The sequence below is a fragment of the Haliaeetus albicilla genome, chromosome 5 (genome assembly GCF_947461875.1).
Source record: "Haliaeetus albicilla chromosome 5, bHalAlb1.1, whole genome shotgun sequence".
Taxonomy (NCBI): domain Eukaryota; kingdom Metazoa; phylum Chordata; class Aves; order Accipitriformes; family Accipitridae; genus Haliaeetus; species Haliaeetus albicilla.
The window spans coordinates 19,501,301-19,520,832 of record NC_091487.1 but is presented as its reverse complement, the minus strand read 5'-3'; the positions used below and the strand labels follow the sequence as shown (position 1 = coordinate 19,520,832).

General features: G+C 41.0%; 1 protein-coding gene across 1 annotated transcript in view; it reads left to right on the top strand.

Annotated features, from left to right (window-relative positions):
• KCNK13 (potassium two pore domain channel subfamily K member 13) overlaps nt 1-19,262 on the top strand; it is an 81,618-nt gene extending 62,356 nt beyond the window's left edge. The window contains exon 2 of the mRNA XM_069783661.1: nt 10,794-19,262. Within this exon, the coding sequence (XP_069639762.1) occupies nt 10,794-11,686 (893 nt within the window). The 3' untranslated portion in view covers nt 11,687-19,262. The remainder of the gene's footprint in view (nt 1-10,793) is intronic.
• The last annotated feature ends 270 nt before the right edge of the window (nt 19,263-19,532 follow it).

The following is a 19,532-nucleotide window of genomic DNA, read 5'->3' as shown; positions in this document are numbered from 1 at the left end:
CTTAAGTTCCTTCTGCTGTGAGGAACTGAGACAAATATTTTTTAATCCCTGTTTCAGTCACACTTCAAGATTTTTAGGTCTGGTTTTGATTCTTCAACACATCACAGACACTTCATATATACAGTGTATACAGTATACCTGTCTTCTGAACATACTCTTCTGGGATCAGTAAGAGAAGGCCAATATTTTAAAGCATTTTTTCCTATAAATATGTCTTTATGGAGACTTCTTTCAGTGCTAAATCTTAACCGAACATACATCGCAAATCAGACTGTTACTGCATTTCTCAATGACCTTAAATACAAAAGTGTATGCCTTTGGCTTTCAAATTGAAAATATTTCTGTTGTGATTAAAATTTTGATTTATTTTTATTTTTATGGTGTTTGTTTAATGGAATGGGACTGGTCATACTGCTTTTTTTTACTGTATTATATAAACTGCCTCCTCAGCCATGGCATTTTTAACTATGGAAAGGATCAGTTCATTCTACCATATTTCCTTTTTGTTCCTTCAATAAATTCGTGTGTAGCTTGGAGTTTATGATATTGTAGCTGTTACAGTTTTAAGGAAAACCAGTTAGTGTTAAATAATCTGCTGACCCGCTGGGGGCAGGGGTCTAACACTTTGCTGTAGTTTGAACTCGAGTCACACCTACCTACCACAGTTTTGCCAGCCTCTGCAAGGCATGTTGGTGTCTCCCTAGGGAGAGGACTTATGTGATGTGTTGGCTAGTGGCAGGGTCAGATGAGTCGCCTGGTTTTGGTGCAGTCGGGCTGGACGAGCAGGCGCACCCTCCCCTCGAGACTCAGGCTGGGCATCCCTCCAGCACATAGCAATCTAATTATTTTTAATTTATTTACTTTGAACAAGCGAAACACTACTACTTTAGCATTCTTCTTTTATCGAGGCATCAAATAGAACTTTATTTTTGTATTGTAGAATATAGGGCTTTCATTTCTCCAAACAGAAATAGCAAAAAGCTGGTTCCCCATACACCCAGACAGCGGCCTTAGGGCTGCAGCCTCTGCCAGGGGCCTGAGACGGCGGGACAGGAGCACTGACTGCTTCACTCGCTGAACTGTAGCTGATGCTACTTGTCCACAGAACTAACGCTCGTCATTATTACAGTACCCGTACCAAGGTATCAGCTGCTAAGCGCACTTTGGCACAGGGTTTCAGGTTGTCTTGGGGCCACGCACGCACAGGTTTACACCCAAATTGGGCCCTGAGCCCTGCCGGAGCTGGGCTTGGTGTCACCGCCCGGGCTGGATGTTCCTATGGAGGAGAGAGGTGGAAGCTGGTGTCTGCAGCACGTTTGCAAACAGCTGCCGGCACTGAACCCTTACGGCCTTCCCAGGGGCTGGGAGGTAGTAGTATAGATGTAATCGAGCACTTGAACACTTCTGCAGCCCCAGCAGAGTTACTGATATTATTCTGCCTTTTAGAGCCTGCCAAACTGTTGATGGCTGGTTTTGATGGGTGCTCAGGCTGGAACAGATGTGGTGTTGCACCCATACATAGGGCTCGAGTACCTTCTTATATGATATATTAAAATTAATATTTAAGTAAATATTAAATAGAAACATGTTAATAAAATTTAGATTATTTAATTAGATAAATGTTTCTGTGTTTTAAGACTAAATAAAAGCTACACAAACCTTTAAATGACTGTTCAACTAAGTCACAAAAAAGTTTGAAAATAATAATAAGGTATTTTCAAAACTGAGCCCTGTTCTATCCTTATAGTAACACAGAAGGTGTACAGACTTACAAATCTATCTAGGGGTGATGGAAAGGCACTGGACATAGCACCTCAGGCTTCAAAAACTACATAAGAATTATGAAGGGAAACCAGAATGTAGGCATAAAATATTTATACATGGACTTTGTGATAGCACAGGAGCTGTAACAAGGCTGTGTACATTTCTCACACAAGACCTGGAATGAACCTTAAATAAAATATAACCTTAATTATATAAAGCAGAATGGCAAGGTTTCCATAAATTATCTTATGTGAAAAACTTACAATAATGAAAATTACAGAGGCTCTCTCCCAAAGAGTCATGTATTATTTAAGGGCTACACAGACATTATAACAGAGGTATCAACAGACCCATAAGGCTGTCTATTAAAATTGAATTTTTGTTATATTTTTCATCCAATGTTGTCCCTTTAGCATTTTTTTTACTTACGTCTTTTGTATTTCTTAACATTGGAAGCTTTTCTTAAGCTAGGTTTCTGTTCAAGGCAGAACATGTGGTTTATGTATGTGAAATGAGAGAAGGACAGTAACAGGTATCCAGCTCTCCAGACAGGTTTTAACAGTGACTCACTGTGAGTTGAACTTCGCTGTGTTACATACAGACATTGCCTCACATACACTAACTAACAGCTTTTCTTATGCTCTCCAAAACCAAATCAGTGAAAGTCCCAAGATTTTGGTATTTCTACCCTCAAAATCCCATTCACACGCTCGGCATGACACTAACCTGTATCTGTGTTTCAAGACTGGGTTTTCAGAAGGCTTTTCTCAGAGGCTAAGAACTGTTACGCACAATCTCTTACACAAGTCTTTTGTATCCCCACGGTGGCACAGACTGAGCACGGGACTCGTGCAGTCCTTGAAGCAGTATCTCCCTCCTGTCCTTCGGCCTCATTGAAACAGTGGTGAGAGTGCTGTCCGCCAGGTTTGATAACTCTCCAAACCAGTTAGAGAGGGGATGAGAAAGTGTAGACTGTACTTGGGTAACTATGTTTATTGTTTCATCAAAATATCTCATATCATTAGTTTCAACATCTATATTGCCTTTTAGGATTGGACGTAACCCTGCCAGGAGCTCTGCAGAAGATTATATCTCTCTCGGCCCACCTCAGCACAACATTGCAGGTGCAGACTGGTGCAGAAGGAAGCAGCAGCAATGGCACTCAAGGCAGGGTCCCAGGTCACCAAGCAGCCGGTCACTCAGCTTAGTAGTATATCTGCAGATATGACTCAGCTCTAATAGCCCTGGAGACATTTCGAGCTTTTACAGCTCCGGAGTGCTCAGAATGCCTGGGTGGGAGGCACAGAGCTTGCTTGGGCAGGCAGATCTAGAAACAGAAGAGCATACAGCACAAAGGAGCACTGTTATAGCCATACATCCCTGCCTTCCTGGGCAGGCTGAGCCCTTCTCCACCATGTAGCCATCTACATGAGAAAATACCATTGCCAATGAAATAAACGCTACCACACACCAGGCTATCCCTGATAAAATATTATTTTGTCAAGTAATTGTTGCAGTAAAGGAGAGTTTCAGGACATGGCTAGCTCATTCTCCCCTTCTAATCAGAGAGAAGGTCAAACTGTTGAAATGAATGGTTGTGACAAAATGTATGAATGTGTGTCTCACTAGCCAGCCACACAGTTCAAATGTTGAGCTTCCACTGATGGGAAATCACAGAGGTGTGTGTGTGATTTTCTGCATACACTTAGCAAAATGAACTGCACTAGACATTTTTTTTTATTATCAGAAATTGCACCCAAGTCCAAGTTTACTGCTGTCAGGTAGCTGTGACAGCACCGTTCCTGCTTCTACGGACATCTCCTCTCACACAGTGAAAGTCTTCACAGAAATGTGTCTTTTTCTTCTCTTCCAGGAAGGACTTAATGTCCTCGTTCCTTTCCAGAACAGGACTCTGTTACAAGCTTGCTGAGGTAGGAATGTCATAAAAGGAGTGATGTGACATGATTTGAGAGTACTTTAGCTGTTCCTACAAGAGTTCCTACCAGTGACCATTACTCCAGCAGAACTAAAGTTTTGCTAGGACTACTTATTCTGCTCAGAGAGCACCAGAGTAGGCTATCATGGCAGAAGTGAATTTTGCCAAATTATTAGTGTCAGCACACTGTAGGAACAGTGCGCAGTACAGGACATTTTCTCAATAAAGTGTTTGAAGTACAGCTTCTCTTAGAGTTACTTCTTCTGCCTCTCCTTTAGAAGCACAAAATACCCTTACGTAGATAGCTCAGTACAGAATGTGTCTGAGGGAAAGAGGGTCAGCATCTTTGCAGGTATGTAAGACTTCCTATGTTTCTCTTAATTACTATTTTCTTGATCTTTTGACTGCAGTTGAAAGTCTTGGTCCTATTATTTAGCTTGGTTCACATCTGTCATGATCCTCAATCATTTTCCAGTGACTGTTCCACTGGTGAAATTCATTTTCCCAGCGCGTCATGACCAAAGTAGAGCTGATGATAGAGAGAAACAAGGAAAAGAGTTAATCGAATAAATAGAAAATGCATTAGGAATACAGCCACAACATCACAAAGAGTTCTGATCGTAGGCTAAACTGGAAAGTGGTTTCATGATGATATTTATATTTCTAACATCACAATGATTCATTATTGTTGCTATAGTGTTACCCGTTCTTTCTGCCCACTTCCTCTTTGTGGGAAAGGCAGGAGGAGCAAACTGCACACATTCAAAAAGGAAATGAAACCTCTCAGAAAAGAGATATTTTGCAGAACAATAGGAAGACCCAATCTTGTGATGCAAAATTAACTGTAAAATCTATACATCTGTCCTAGTCTTCCTACACACACGTTATATTCAGCGCTCCAGGCTTCATTCATGAGGGATTAGGATTGATGAACTGTTTCTCATACTCTTTCATGGCATCAAGCGTACCAGGAAATGAAAACTGAAAGTTTAATTAATATAACCTCTGAATATCAGGACATGCAGAATGAAAACACATGCCAACCCATGTATCACCAGGCAGAGGGAGGTGACAGTGGGTAATGATCCAGGAGAAATGCTTACAGCAATCGGTAGCACTGGAGTAGTTTACAACAGAAAAGGTGAAATGACCTAAAACTGGCCTGGAGCAGGCAGCTGGATTCCCTGAGGCTGTGCGTTCTGTGTATGACATGCCAGGATGTGGGTGGCACAAGTCCTGTGCCTCTGTGGCTGTGTCTGGGGAACGGGATGTGACAGGGCTGGGGGACATGGGCAGAGCTGGGTGGGATGGCTGCACAGCCTCATCCTGGGTGGTCTGGCTTTTGGAGGCTGGTGCTTGGTTTAATTCAGTTTCTCTAGATTTTCAGAGTCTGATAAATCAAAGCAATGAGGAAAGAAAATAGGGAAGCTAGATTTTTTGTAGAGTTGACTAATTATAGAAAGTTGATGCCTGGTTCCTCTTGTTAGATTTCAATATAAGCATGTTACTGTTAAATTGAGATCAATATTTGCTTAATTTTATTCAATATTTACCTTCTGTCAGAGGATTCTGCTTTAGGGGAACTTCCTGTTGGACCTCAGTCCTTCTTATCAAACTGACTATTGGTAAGAATTACAGCTGCTTGCTTTTCTTTGGTTATACCCAGTACTTGCTTCGGGAAATCATGAAGCATAATTATATTATACTATTGATGTGTTTACACTTTTTAATTGTTCTTTTGTATAAGTAACCTGTATCCTCTTGGAACCCATGAGGTTTGGGTTTTTTTCGTGATTCTCTCCCCCATCCACTGGGTGGGGAGGAGTGAGCAAGCAGCTGCGTGGTGCTTAGTTGCCAGCTGGGGTTAAACTACGACAAAGACAAACAGAATTCCTATGAAAAACAGAGCAAAGCACAACACATCAGTATTCCCTGCATAAATTCAAAGTACTTTTGCATTGCAAATATTTTATATAGTTCTGGTCCTGCTCCTTTATCTTGGAAAGACTGTATTAATGTAGAAAAGAAACAAGAAAGGCAATAGGGCTAGTTAGAAGTATGTTGTAGCAGATTGAAAACTAGAGGCTATATGTTGTAGACCTCTTCAGACTGGGGAAGAAATGAGAAAGAAGAAAATAATAGAAGTCTATAAAATCAGAAGGCTGAAGGTGAAGGGAGAATGCACATAGAGAATGGTGATTGCTACAGCTAACTGCAAAAGTGGGAAGCCTGAAATCAATTGTCAAGCAGCAGCTTAGACAAAGACTTCTTTTCCACAAAGCACAATTACATTGTGGAACTTACTGTCTCAGGTTTAATGGAGACCAACCGTATAAATGATTTGACAAGACCGATGATCAAATTATTAAACATGATGTCCTCAAAGCCTCTAAAATGCTGATTTCTGAGAGCTGGGAGGATATCCCCAGGAAAGGTCACTCTGTTCCTATTTTCTTCCCTATTCACACTTTCTTGTATCCTTTCACTGTCAACGACAGCAGTCTGACTCAGTATGGCAGTCCTGTGTTCTTGCAGTTTGGCCCTGCTCACCCAAAGTCTCTAATCCCAGGGCAGTTGACACCCCTCAGCTGGCACATAAAACATGGATGGCCACCTCCTGTAGGTGCATGTGACACACTTAGCTATCTCAAGCAGACAGCAAAAATGAACTGGCAAGTCTATATGCACAGTCTTTTCTCTAGCATCTGCAGGAATCACTGAAGTTATAAGGACTTTGCCTTTGGTTAACATTTTAAGGGATTGGAAATGAAAAGTCTGCTGTTTGTAAGGCTGTAGTCTCTGTTACAAAGAGAGGACAGTTCAGGGACAGTTCTGCCTGTACAGGTCACAGACATGGAACTGGGGGCTGCTGGCCCAGTTCTGGGATACCCCAACAGGAAACAGGGGGAGTGCGATTCTCCTGGGACAGTGCAGGGACTGGAGAAAGACACCAGGCAGAGCAATAGGTGTCCTACCATTCTGCCAACACTTCAAACTGACATATTTCAGCTGCAAAATAAAATATTTTGGATTAAAAATGCTGCCTCAATCAAGCATGTTAGTAGTAATTCAGATACCTGGTGGCCTGTTCATCTCTGGTTCAGTTTGTCAGGTAGGCAGCATCTCATGTAGCATGTCAGAGAAAGCCTCAGCTGCTATGCAGAGATCTGCCAGGCATTTATTAACATTACCTTTTTGGGAAAAAAAAAAAATCTGCAATATTTCAGTTTTTAAATGCTGTAGTGGCATCCCAGAGTCCAGTCTCCTTTTCTAGAATGGAAGGAAAAAAAGCATTTTACAAACAAAGTAGGGAATCCATGTTTTTTAGTCCCTTGCCCTGTAGAGTATCTGAAGCAGAAGAGAAGGGATAAATACTGCTTTTGCTAGTGTCTCATCAATCTTCTGGAAAATATATGGTGAGGCACTAAAGCTGCCTCTGGGTGGGGGAGCACAGGTGCACTTTGCAGCTACCAGGTGTGGGTGCGTGGAGATGTCACCTGGCTCTGCAGCAGCCTTCGCTCGTGTCCCTTCCCGCAAAAGAGCCACCGCAAGCCCTCACCAGGCCCAGGATGCAGAGGGGATGTATGGAGACACCCGCCCCCAGGACAGACATTGCTGTGCTAAGCATTGTCTTTGCTTTCAGAGAGAACAGCTCATGGCTTTTCTGATGCCCAAGTAGTGTGTATGAACCCAGCATGCAGACAACAGGCTTCTTTTGGTGCCCTTAGGTGAAAGGGCAGAGTTTTAGTGTGAGAGCTCTCACTGACCTCATGAAGGAATAGATTTATCCATAGATACTCTGTGTTTGCACAGCACAAGATCATCAGTAATATTACTATAAAAAGAACGAATCCTACTGATGTGCCTTTTTGTCCATGATTGAGCCACATTTTTCCTTGAAGAAAGTTAGGGAAAAGAAGAGGCAGATCCCACTAAAATAATCATTTACTTCCAGCTAGTGTTTGCAGGGCTGTTGTATGAAAAGGGTTTTTGAAAGAATTCATGTTTTAGCAGAGATTAATGAGCAACGCATTTCTTATTTCACAGCCAGCAAGAAAAATTAGAACAAAAACTTAACCTGAAGTTGTGTTGGAACAGATTAGGTTTAGGTCTTTCAGAAGGACAAAATCTAATGAAATTTTTGATGGGTTTTATTTGACCACTAGTGAAATATTGCATTCCATTTTAAGACGATGAAACCTTTAAAATTCTGAAAGATTTTTCAAATAATTTTTTTCCATTCTTTTTACTTCAAACTGAATTTTATTTAGCTAAAAGGTAATTGTGATTTTGAAATTAGAAGTTTTATCATGAAAATGCCAAAAGAAAAGATTTAATTTAGTTTCAACTGTTTCAGCCTTTTACAATTTTGCCCTCCTGCATTTCTTGGCTGAAACAATTCACCAAATTTACTTGGATTTATGAATATTTCAAGCATCCCAGGAGTCCATTTGAAGAAAAATGTACTTACTGTCAAACAAGTCCTAGTCTATAATACAGCATCCCAAATTAATCCCAGGTGTAATACAGTGATGGTCAAAGTTAACCAGGCATGGTGCGGCCCAATACATGGACTTACAAGGCATTTCAAGAACTGAAATTATTTCTGGGACTAAAAGCTTATAGCTCATTTTTGAGAAATGATCTTTAAAGGAAAATACTTGTTAAATTAATATCTTTATACTGCTTTCAGGTTTTCCACTTTAGTGCTTCTTTGGAAATGTTAGTATTGATTGCTACATACTGAGATTCGTAAATAGAAAAATGAACAAAAAATTACATTTCCTCCAGGAGGTAAAAAGAGTGCCCCTCCTGGAGAGGAAGAGCTGTCAAGGGACAGTCACACTCAGAGGCTGACTGCCTCTCTGGATCAATGTTCTGCGTCTTTTGGTATTTATAGTTCACCGTGTAGTTCCCACCATGCCTATTCGGGTGCCTTTGTAAAGCCTTCGCTAGTGGGTTTTTACCCACGCAGAACTGAGCTCAGAGACAAAAATCCAGTCAACTAAACAAACGAACGTGAGGAGCTCAGGCTCTGGCTGTGGTGCCAGCGGCAGGATCCCGAGAGGGGCCTGTGGGAAGCAGCCCAAAGGCATAATGCCACGCTGGAGGTGTGAGCCTTAACTGCATTTCTCTTGCCAAGGCACTTGCTTTATGCTGTGAGAGATGTGTGGAGTCCCACGCTGTTCACCCTGTGTCAGAGGCTCCCCACCTTTCCGTCTCTGCCCAGCCTGCAGCTGCTTCTCTTCTTCAACGAACAGGGTGGGCCAGGGACGCGGCAGCCCCCCACCTCCCTCCCTGCCAGCTGCTTTGGGCAGATCCCACCAGCTGCAGAGAGGTTCCTCTCATCCATTGGTCTTTACGTGTCTGTCCACAGGGTGGAGGTCATGACTTGCATATAAGTCAGCCTGCACAGAAAATAAGCATCAAAATGAGGATTGTAGGGCAATCAGGTCATGGAGCAGAAGGGGAAGGTAGAAAGCGAGTGGAAATATTTGTGTGCCAAGGGGAACAATGGCAGAAAGTTCTTGTCACAACGAACATTTTGTCTGTGTCGTTAGCCTCTTGTCGCGCTGTTCCCCACAACACAGAGCTGCAGTCCAGCTCTCTCTGGCACAGAAATTTGGTGAGGAGGCTTAAGCCTCCTGTAGCATCTCTGGACGCTGCAGTTTGGCTGTGGATGCAGGTGAAGACGCAGCAACCCTCGAGAGCCCACTCTTGGGGCTGTCGTTCAGAGTGGGTCATGCTGGAGGGGTGAAGGCAAAGGCTGTTGCTTAACCATGTGAGGCAGGAGCAGTGTTGGAGAGGAATCTGTGCTGGTAGCAGATTTCCAGTGAAGGGAAGATGAGTGCAGTTCAGCACTGTTGGAAACATGGTCTCTTCAGACTGCAGTTTTCTGTCTTCCAAGCACAAGCACATCACACTGAGTATGATTTCCTTTATTTCCCAGAGCCTAATGTCTTTATTTCATAATTAGCATCTCACAATTACAAAGAGAGGGAAACAAATAACTGTGTCTCTTGTCCAATGTGATTTTTCTGTCCTCTCAGCAAGATTGTTTTGGCTTAATTATCGGTTATGTAATCCCTTATTAATCCTAATAAAACAGCAGCAAAGTTATTTATCATGAGTATGACTCCAGTTTGCTCAGTGATGTTCTGGACATGCTTTTTGTTCTTTAGTAATATCTTATTAAAGCAAGATTGTCTTATCAATAGTTGTAAGCAAAACAAAACTACTATTTGCAAGCTTTAGGAAGGGAGGGATTTGAGAGAAGACTGAAGCACCTCTGACCTGAGAAATCCCACGACAGAGAATGAGACCAGAGGAGACTTCTGTTAAGACTCACATACAGACTTAACTATGGAGTGGGACACAGAGAAATAGGAAAACTTCAGCAATGCTGATTTAAAAAAGGGCTGGTAATGGGTGACAGACACCAAGTTCAGACACGGGGAAGCTCTAACGCCTGCTGGGGATCCCCACAAGAGGCTGCTGACCCTGTCAGGGGCTGCGTCCTCCGGTGTGTGCTCCCAGCCTGGGCTTCCCCAGCCAAGCTGCGGCGGGTGCTGGGTGCTGGCTGATGTGCCACCCCCACTTACAGCAGGAGCTAAGTGAGGCTCAGAACAATTTCACCTTGCATTGCAAAGATCTGGTGGGGATGGACCCCTGCAAGGCAAGAGCCCCACCCTGGGTCAGACCCATGGTGAAAACAGCATCGGAGAGAAGGATGCGGGTGCAATAACCCCAAAGCCTGGAAGTGATCCAAGGCACAAAGACGGATGGAGAGAGCCTAGCAACCAGACAACAATTCAGACCTCCACTAAATTCTCTTTTCTTTCCAGTGTGTTTTCTTCTGCTTTTTGTTTCATTCTGATTCTGGAGGAAATGCTGGCATAACTTTCCTTCCCCTTACTGCTGGCACATGGTCAAGCACAAGTGGATAACAGCTGGGGAGTGTGCCCTCGCTTTTTCCCAGAGCTGAACTGTACCACAGGGATTTCCTGCCAGTTTGTCAGTCTTGCATGTGACAAAACTCCTGACACGATAACTGCAAGTTTATTTTTTTCAACTGTTCTGTTTTGTCTTCCAGGGTTTGGCATGACCACCCCAGCCACCGTTGGAGGCAAAATTTTTCTGATATTTTACGGCCTTATAGGATGTGCAGGGACCATTTTGTTCTTTAACCTGTTCCTGGAGCGCTTGATCACTGTCATAGCCTACGTCATGAAGTCCTGCCATGAAAGACAGCTGAGGAGGAAAGGGGTCCTTCCTCACAACAGCCGACGGGGCTCAGGGACCTCTGAGGTGGACAGCCTGGCGGGCTGGAAGCCCTCTGTGTACTACGTCATGCTGATTTTGTGTGTAGCATCACTCATCATTTCCTGTTGTGCCTCTGCAATGTACACACCGATTGAAGGGTGGAGTTACTTTGACTCACTTTACTTCTGCTTCGTGGCCTTTAGCACCATTGGTTTCGGTGATCTGGTCAGCAGCCAGAACATCAAGTATGAGAGCCAAGGCCTTTACCGCTTTGGCAATTTCGTCTTCATACTCATGGGGGTGTGCTGCATCTATTCCTTATTTAATGTGATCTCTATTGTCATCAAACAATCCATAAACTGGATACTAAAGAAGCTGGACTGCAGGTGCTGCCACAGATGCCAAAGAAAATTATTTCGTTCACGGAGGAACGTGGTAATGCCAGGAAATGTGCGCAGCCGGAGGAACATCTCCATTGAGACCGATGTTGTCAATGACAGCGACACAGACGGACGCCGGCTGTCAGGCGAGATGATCTCCATGAAAGATTTCCTGGCCTCCAATAAAGTCTCACTGGCCATCATGCAGAAACAGCTCTCGGAAACTGCTAATGGCTATCCGAGGCAAATGAGCTGTAATTCAAAGCAAAATGGATTCTCTGGTGGGGTTGGAGCCCTAGCAATTATGAATAACAGACTGGCAGAGACAAGTGTGGATAGGTAAAATAATAACAGTAATAACAGTGAAACAGTGTGAACCATTTCAACAAGTAGAGAAACAACATGAATCAAGTGGAAATAGCTAGGGAGAGAGTGTCACCAGAGGGTGGGATGGATGTGAATGGCATACCTCCTGTTAGAAGACCTCTGACACTTTGGGGGGGCTGTCACTTAATGTCTTTGCTCTTTGAGTTGCACCAATCTCAGCCTTCCTTCTTCCCCTTCCTTCTGTTCCTCAAGCAGGTCACTGCAGGAGAAATTTAATTTAGCCTTCAGATCAATTTTCCATGTCCTGCTCTCCTCCATTTATGTGAAATACAGATTTCAGGATAGGAAATCTGTGGTATGGGAAGAAACCAAGTGTGTGTACTGAATACATTCTTAGTTCAAAGATTGTTCTGAGCTTTCTGTCTTACTCTCATCATATCTGTTTTCTAAAAGGAGCTTATCTGAGAGCAAAAGAGGAATCAGCCTTTTTCTGTGATATTGCACATCTAATTTAATGGAATAAAACCCCCAAACTATTTTCTTTTATATATCACTTCTTAAAATGCATTCCTATGTGAAATAGCTGGGCTTGAAAAGCCAGCTTCTGCTGCAATTAATATTTGTGTAAATCTGGAGTAATTCTATGAAAGTTGGTAGGACTATTCTGGAGCTATTGTGATGTGAATGAGAAGAGAATTTGGCCTTTAGAATTTAATTTAGTCTTCCCTTTAAAAGGATACTGTCAAAAGTGATAGAATAAAAATTTATACTACTTTTGTTTTCTTCACTCCATTTGCAAAACACGTGATTTTTTTCTAGGCTACTTTTTCTTCTAGAATTTAATCATTGTGCCTTTCTGTTTCACAAATATCAAGTTAAATTGAAAACTGCCATACTGATGAGTTGTATGAATTGTTCCACAATAACAATCAGACACTTTTCCAAATTTCTGTTCATATTTTTCTCAGTTGTAACTGAAGCAATTGAGCATCGGCATTATGTAATGCAACTAGTAACCAAGTTTACATAGCAGGCATTAGTATGCAATTAGATTGCCATGCCAACATTCAGTGTATTATTATAAGCAACTGTGATCACAAAATCACTTTGGCAGTGTCCTTTTTACCTTTCATGTGATTCTGTCGTTCTTCACCTGTTTTTCTGGCTTTTCGGTGATGATGATGACAGGGCCTTGATTAGGGAAATAGAAAATGTTTAACTCCTCATTTTTTCTCAATGAAATGCTCCAAGCATTCATTACGACTAGAAAGGAGACTTCAATGAGAAGAAGAATAATAGTGAGAAGAATATGAAAACAGGAAAAGAGGTGATCTTTAATGACAGTGAAATCATCTTTTGTATTACATAACTGGAGAAATAAGGGATTAAATTAACATAAAGTCTAGCAAGAATTTAAGGAAGACTGGGCTGAATTCCTGATTCTCCTGTAACCATGCAATGCATTAAAGCTAAACAGTATATGAGAGTGTAAATAAGCAGAATTGGTCACAAAGGACCTGATCCAATTCCCCCTGAAAAGAACAGTACATGCATCAGGACTAAATGTTTTCTCACAGCTAGAAAACCTTGCAGAATACTACAATTTTAGAGAATTTAAAACACCATTATGCAGTTCTTAATTTCTCTCCTACGGAACAATGCAGATGATAGCCTCCTCAGTTTAATTTGTATTAGGAATTAATATATCCTTTTTTCTTCATTCTGGCCCAAAGTTCTTTTATTTACATTCCTAATACTGTAGAATAACATTTTAATACTCATTTTAAGCAATATTTGTATTTGAAAACAAAAACATACCTCTTGGAATACTTTACTATAATAAAGTAAAACCAAATATTAAACAAATATACTTAACTACTGAAAAGAGTTGCAAGCTTTTTTGACATATTACAGCTAAAATGTCCTGATTCAAAGTCAAATCCTGCTGTCCTTAGTTGCAAGGAGAGCTTCAAGCTGAAGCCGTTAGTCCAAATCCTGATACCAACTCAGCTGTGCAGCAGTGGAATACTTCTAATAGTGTCCCTTCATATTTGCATCCATGTAAAATCTGAATCAGCTCCCAAACCCTAACTTTGGTGGGAAAAGCAGTCAGACTTTTTTTTCGGGGGGTTATGTATTAGCAAAAATTACCACTGAGTTATTTTAGATTATATTATTGTGCCCGTTACGTTGTTACACCTTTTTTTTTCCTCCCAAGACCTTCTTTGTCTCAATCTCACTTAATAAAAATACTTGGATATAAAAAGAAAAAAGTACTGCTCTGAAGCCTTCTTTCCATATTCATTCAGCAATGCCTCTGTTCACTGCCTGTAACCGTAAGATCTCATTGTTACAGAAGTATTCCTCATGCTGCCAACTAGCAGAAATAGTTTAGGACTTGACCCATTGCTTAAGCAGGGCTCTCATCCTGGGCAGAACAGCCATAGTCTTGAAAAGTGCAGCTTAATTCTCCATTTATGCCAGTTATTAACTCTGGGTTGCAAATGTGAGATTTTGCTGAGCACTGAAGACAGGAGAAGTTACTCAACACTGTTCCCTTTTCCAGGTGATTGAGTCAATGCGCATTATCATCTTAGACAAATAGACAAAACATGAAGTTTCTTTAGTTCATTCATTATATAGTTTTGTGTCATTGTTAATGAAGGATCTGGCTTCCATATAGGATTTTCACTCAAATCCTTCCATATCTAATTAGCTTTCAAAATTTGGTTCTGGAAATCTAAACACAGAGCAATATTCATTGCAAATAGGTGAGAAAGCAAATTGAAGGAGAGAAAAACATATAAACTGATGGAAATAGATAAAACATTACAATTTGTGTAGTCAATTCAACAGAGATTATTTAGCTTTTAGAATATAACACATCCTAGTAGCAGAGCATTAAGATGGTCTTCAGATGGTTTCAACTGCTCCCAAGACATGAGACGGTTAGTTACATTGCTCCTTTCTATTCTTTGTGATACCAAGCCTCACTTACCCATCACCACAAAGGAATCTTTATTAGCTGTTCTCGATAGATCTGAAAACTTCTATGGTTATGAAAGCAAGGGACTAATATGTAGTCTTGATCAAATAGATTGGGCAAGGCTGTATGAGATCTTTGCTGTATGCTAGCTCTGTCTTCATTGATCAGTCCTGACCTTCTGCTCTCTCAAGCACTGGCTTCCTCATGACCTGAGCCTGCTAGTTGCAAGGCTCCCTGCAGTGGTTTTGTGGCCAGTTTTCATGTGCACTGAAGATAAAGAGGGAATAAGCACACTAATTTTGTCTAATCATCTCTAATCAGATGTGAATTGCAGTTCCAGAGATGAAGGACCTGTACATTCTGAGACTGTGCCATCATGTATCATGGTGTCATCCTGTCCCCAAAAGACCTCTGACTTTGTCATTGAGTTCCCCCTCTAGCAGCCACACTGAACGTTGAATGAGGTAGCTTTACCTAGGAGACCAGTAGAATTCTTAGAGAATATTTTGGGATAAATAAGATGACTTTTAAGATCGGAAATTTCTGACTCCAGTCCAATGGTACTACTACAGTTGTTTTCCTAAAGTCATTGGACAGAGAAATCCCCAAAGGCTCAGTTCATAATGTAACATCAGGTTATTAAAGTTGTAAAACATGTGGAGACACAAACATACATGTGCCAAAAAAAGCAGAATTTAGCATAGGAGTGACAAATGCCCATCCTGTGTGAAAAATAAGTTACAGTAAAAATACAGACAACATCACATTTCTTGCATTATTATTTAAAGTAGTGATGAGGAATTAAAGAAAATAGCATCAAACAGCCAGAGATCTGTTTTCAAACCTGTGTAATCTAAATTTTAATGCCGTATTGCTTAGCACTAAAATCTCAGTCAACAAGACAGAAACCTTTCTAAAGTACTGAGTTTCCCTATTGCTTGCTATGAATTTGCATGATGTCTAATGAGATATGGGTGAGGGTTTTTTAATGCAAAAATGTTTTGGAGAAAACTTTGGATGTACTGAGGCTCTGAATCCACACTTAACAGGTCAGGAGTACCGCTAAAATCAGTAGGTTAAAATGCAAGTTGCAACCTGGCAGTCTGAAACTGAAAGTCCTTAATGGAATAATCGCCTGGAAGCTGGGTTTATACTTATGCCACACGTTAATAATATTGTTATTGTACAATATAATTATTGCACATTGAAAGGAAATATTTAGTGCTAACCAAAATACAATCAAATAAGTAAAGGTAGCTCTTAGGGTTTTCTGGCTAGTCTTAGGTTTTGTAAAATTTATGTATCAGATGCTTTGCAGGGTATGTAGGTGTCAAAGGAGTTACATTAATTTATCTCCATGAAGGACATGGTCTTCTGTTTACAAGGACATAAATAAGCTTTTCAAAAGCATCTAACTCCTGCTGAAAGTCAATTCACTTCCCACCAGACATTGACTTTCAGTAGAAGTCAGGTACCTAATTCCCTTAGGCAATTTCAGAATCCCAGCCGTGTATTAGTTTTTGAATCTAAGCTGACCTGACAGTGTCCCTGAAAAGTTCGAACACTTGGAGCAAGGTCTCAGTGCTGCAGCACAGTAACAGCTGAATTCATTTATTTAAAAGCCTTTTATGGTGAAAGCTTTGCATCAACCAAATAGCACAAGCAATGTTTACAGTTTGTTTGATTTAATCTTGGCCTCTGCCAGTTTTAATTATATTTGACACATTTCTAAATTGAATAACAAAGAGAAGGTTGGGCTGGGCATGAAAAACAAACCAGCTCCATTTCTCAGACTGAATTAATCAAGAGCAAGAGGTCAGGTTAGGGAAGGACCTTTCTGATTAACATTATATTTGAATAAAGTTCCCCTGGAGATGGAGGGTATTAAGTTGTTTGGATGACTCCTCTCCAACCGCTGTGGAAGTGGAGCGGTTTGCTATGACCCATCGATGTCGCCACTCTGGGAACAGCAGCTTAGTGAGCCTTAGCTGAGAAAAGGGTCAGCATTTCAATCAATACAGTTTGCAACTTTTGTCATTTTGATTTAGGTTACTAACGTTTGGGTAATATTACAATTTCTTGGACTCTCCAAGAAGTAGTAAAGTTATTTTGTCCAATTTAATGTACAAGCTGTGGAGAATCACCAAGTGTTGTCTTTCCCCTGGGCAGAAAAGCCTGCCAAATATATGAGTACAATCTGTCTATTTGAGAACTTTCACAGCAATTTTTTGCTTAATCCAGGAAATAAGAATACAATCCCTTCCCTCTTCCCTATTTTCCAAACATATCTTGGCAACAATGCCTACACAATACTCTGTTTACTGCTTAAAAGGTCACACTTCACTAGGAAAATTAAAGCCATTGCTCATCAAGATGGACCCACAGTCCTATTCTTTATTAGACTTAAGAGAAACACAGTGTGAACACAAAGAATGACTCTTCAGGTCCAAGAGGTCAGAAGCTTTTTGATATGGCCCCTGCTTATAGACCTGTTTCACGTCAAACCAGAGAAAAACCCTGTTACCGCAGACTTTTAAAAGCATTAGTAAATGTTAGAACAACCTTGTGGAATAGATACACTCATTTATATTTTGTTTTCCTACAGTTCCACTCTATTTGCATGCAGTTTTCATTATTTGAAATTATTTGCAATAATAGAATAAAGAATATAAATCTGCAAAGATTTTGAGAGGCATGATAGATTTGTTTAAAATGAAATATCCTTTTCCTCAGGCTGCCTAGCTTTTCATAAGGGAAAGTTTGATTAAAAGTAGAATCAACAGGTTCTTTTTCTAAGCAAGTGTGCCAGTTTATGGATTCCAAATGGATTTCCTATTAGGTGTCCATGCAGAAGCTCCCAGAGAGAGGCAAGATGGCCTAGTTTTCAAACATTATCCTTTGAAATCTCTTTCAAAGCTATTGCCCCTTTCAAAGCAATAGAACACTGTTAGTGTTTTGTTTGTGATCTTATCTGTGAAAACTTAACCTTGCTTTTTTGATATCTTTAGAAGAAAAAGAGGCACATGAAGAAAAGTGAAAATAACCTTGCATAACCTTTACATGTACTGCTTAGAGCTGCTAAAATCCTCCTCTTTTTGCTAACTTGAAGTTTGCCTCAGAGTTTAATTTCTCCAGCTCACTGGATTGGTCTCATTAGTGAATAGTCACAGTTCAAATCATGAACTTTAAAGTTGTATTTGTTCATCTTTTCTAAATGCTGGAAATTAGCTGATGATCTGAACAGTGGGTGCTGTGCTATGTCTGTTAGAGTTAAGGAGGCTGGAATCACCATTGCTTTCATCTCTGCAGCAGTCAGGGAGACACTCTGTGACCAGTAGAGTCCATATTGCTGCAGTAGGAGCAATTGCTGGCTATTAACCTCTGGGTGTCAAATTGTCTGCATCTAGTGTACTGGGCCAGGAGTAAACAGAGATAACTGTGGAAGAAACCCTGGAAGAGGCCTCTGGATGCCATCTATTCTCCAAACCCTTTTCCAAAGCAGGTCCAGCTAGTTCCTGCTCATCTCAGTGCAAATATCTGTAATTTGCTGGGTGATGCTGCTTCTGTGTGTAGCACTCTGTTCGCGGTGTGCTGAAAGTGCCCTTCTCTCATGAAGTATTGACCACCACCCTGTACCAAGAGGGAGTCGCAGCCCTTCCTCTGCAGCTGTTGCATTTGCGCAAATACTTAGCTCTAAGTTAAACACATTTTTTTGTAAATAGCATCCAGGCAGGTGCTTTTCTCAGCCTAATACATCGCAGATGGGTTTTTTGATCCCTAGGTATCATTATTGTTGGCGGTCTTATTAGAGATGTCAAGGACTGAAAAGGTCAGTCAGTCTGTCAGCCCTAGGCTCCTAGGCAGGGGTATTACCCCTTTGGCAAGCAACCCATGGCATCTCGGCTAGGCTCTGCACATTGGATTTGGCTGCATTCTCGGCTCAGGAACTGATTCTGCTCCACTGAAATAAATGGAGACTTTGCTACTGCGCGCTTTACCTGGCATTTTTCATAAGACTTTATTTCACTTTATAAAATAATCCAAAGAAATGTTGACTAGCCTTTTGCTTTGCTTTTACCACCAGCTGTGCAAATGCTAATTCTACTCATGCAGTACTGTGTTCTGCACCAGCTTATTACCCAGGGACCATTATTTGGTCTACAAAATAATAATCTGCTTATAAGGGAGACTTATTTAAAATTGAAAGTATCCAGATTATTATCTCTAAGAATCATTTGGTAGTCACTCATCTCCTCAGGTGGAAAACTCTGACAAATATCACATTTTCCCTGAAACTTCCTGCAGCTCTGCAAGAGCAGGTTTTGCTCTATGCTGACTGCCTGTGTCAGCTTGTTCTTTCCCTCAACTTTCTTCCCCCAGTCCATACCTGCAAGATCCTTTTCCCTCCTTTTTTTCTTTCCATTCATCTTTTTTTCAGTTCATCACATCCTTCTCCTAGCCAAATATACCATGGGGTTTACCTCTGCTGAACATTGCACTTGAAAGTGGACTCACTGTCAAAAAAAGGTTCTTGTAAAAAACCCGCCTCTTTATTCAATATGGATTCAGAGCCATACATCATTCATTAAATGCAATTTTAAAGTTGTATTTGTAATATTTTCATTCCTACTTCCACTGAGAGTAGCAAGACAGTTTATAGGAAGTTGGAATACAAGTATCACATGCAGATACATGGAGGGAGAGCAGCAAAAGTGACTTTGATGCCTTGGCATCTGGAAGGGATATTGTGCCTCTTTTTATACCTCCAATTGGCCTGCAATTTGAATGGGCTCCTATGTTATCGAATGATACCTTCAATAGAGGCTGCTGAGTTGATTCGGCTTCATAGAGTCAATATTTGTTGCTTTTGGCTTAC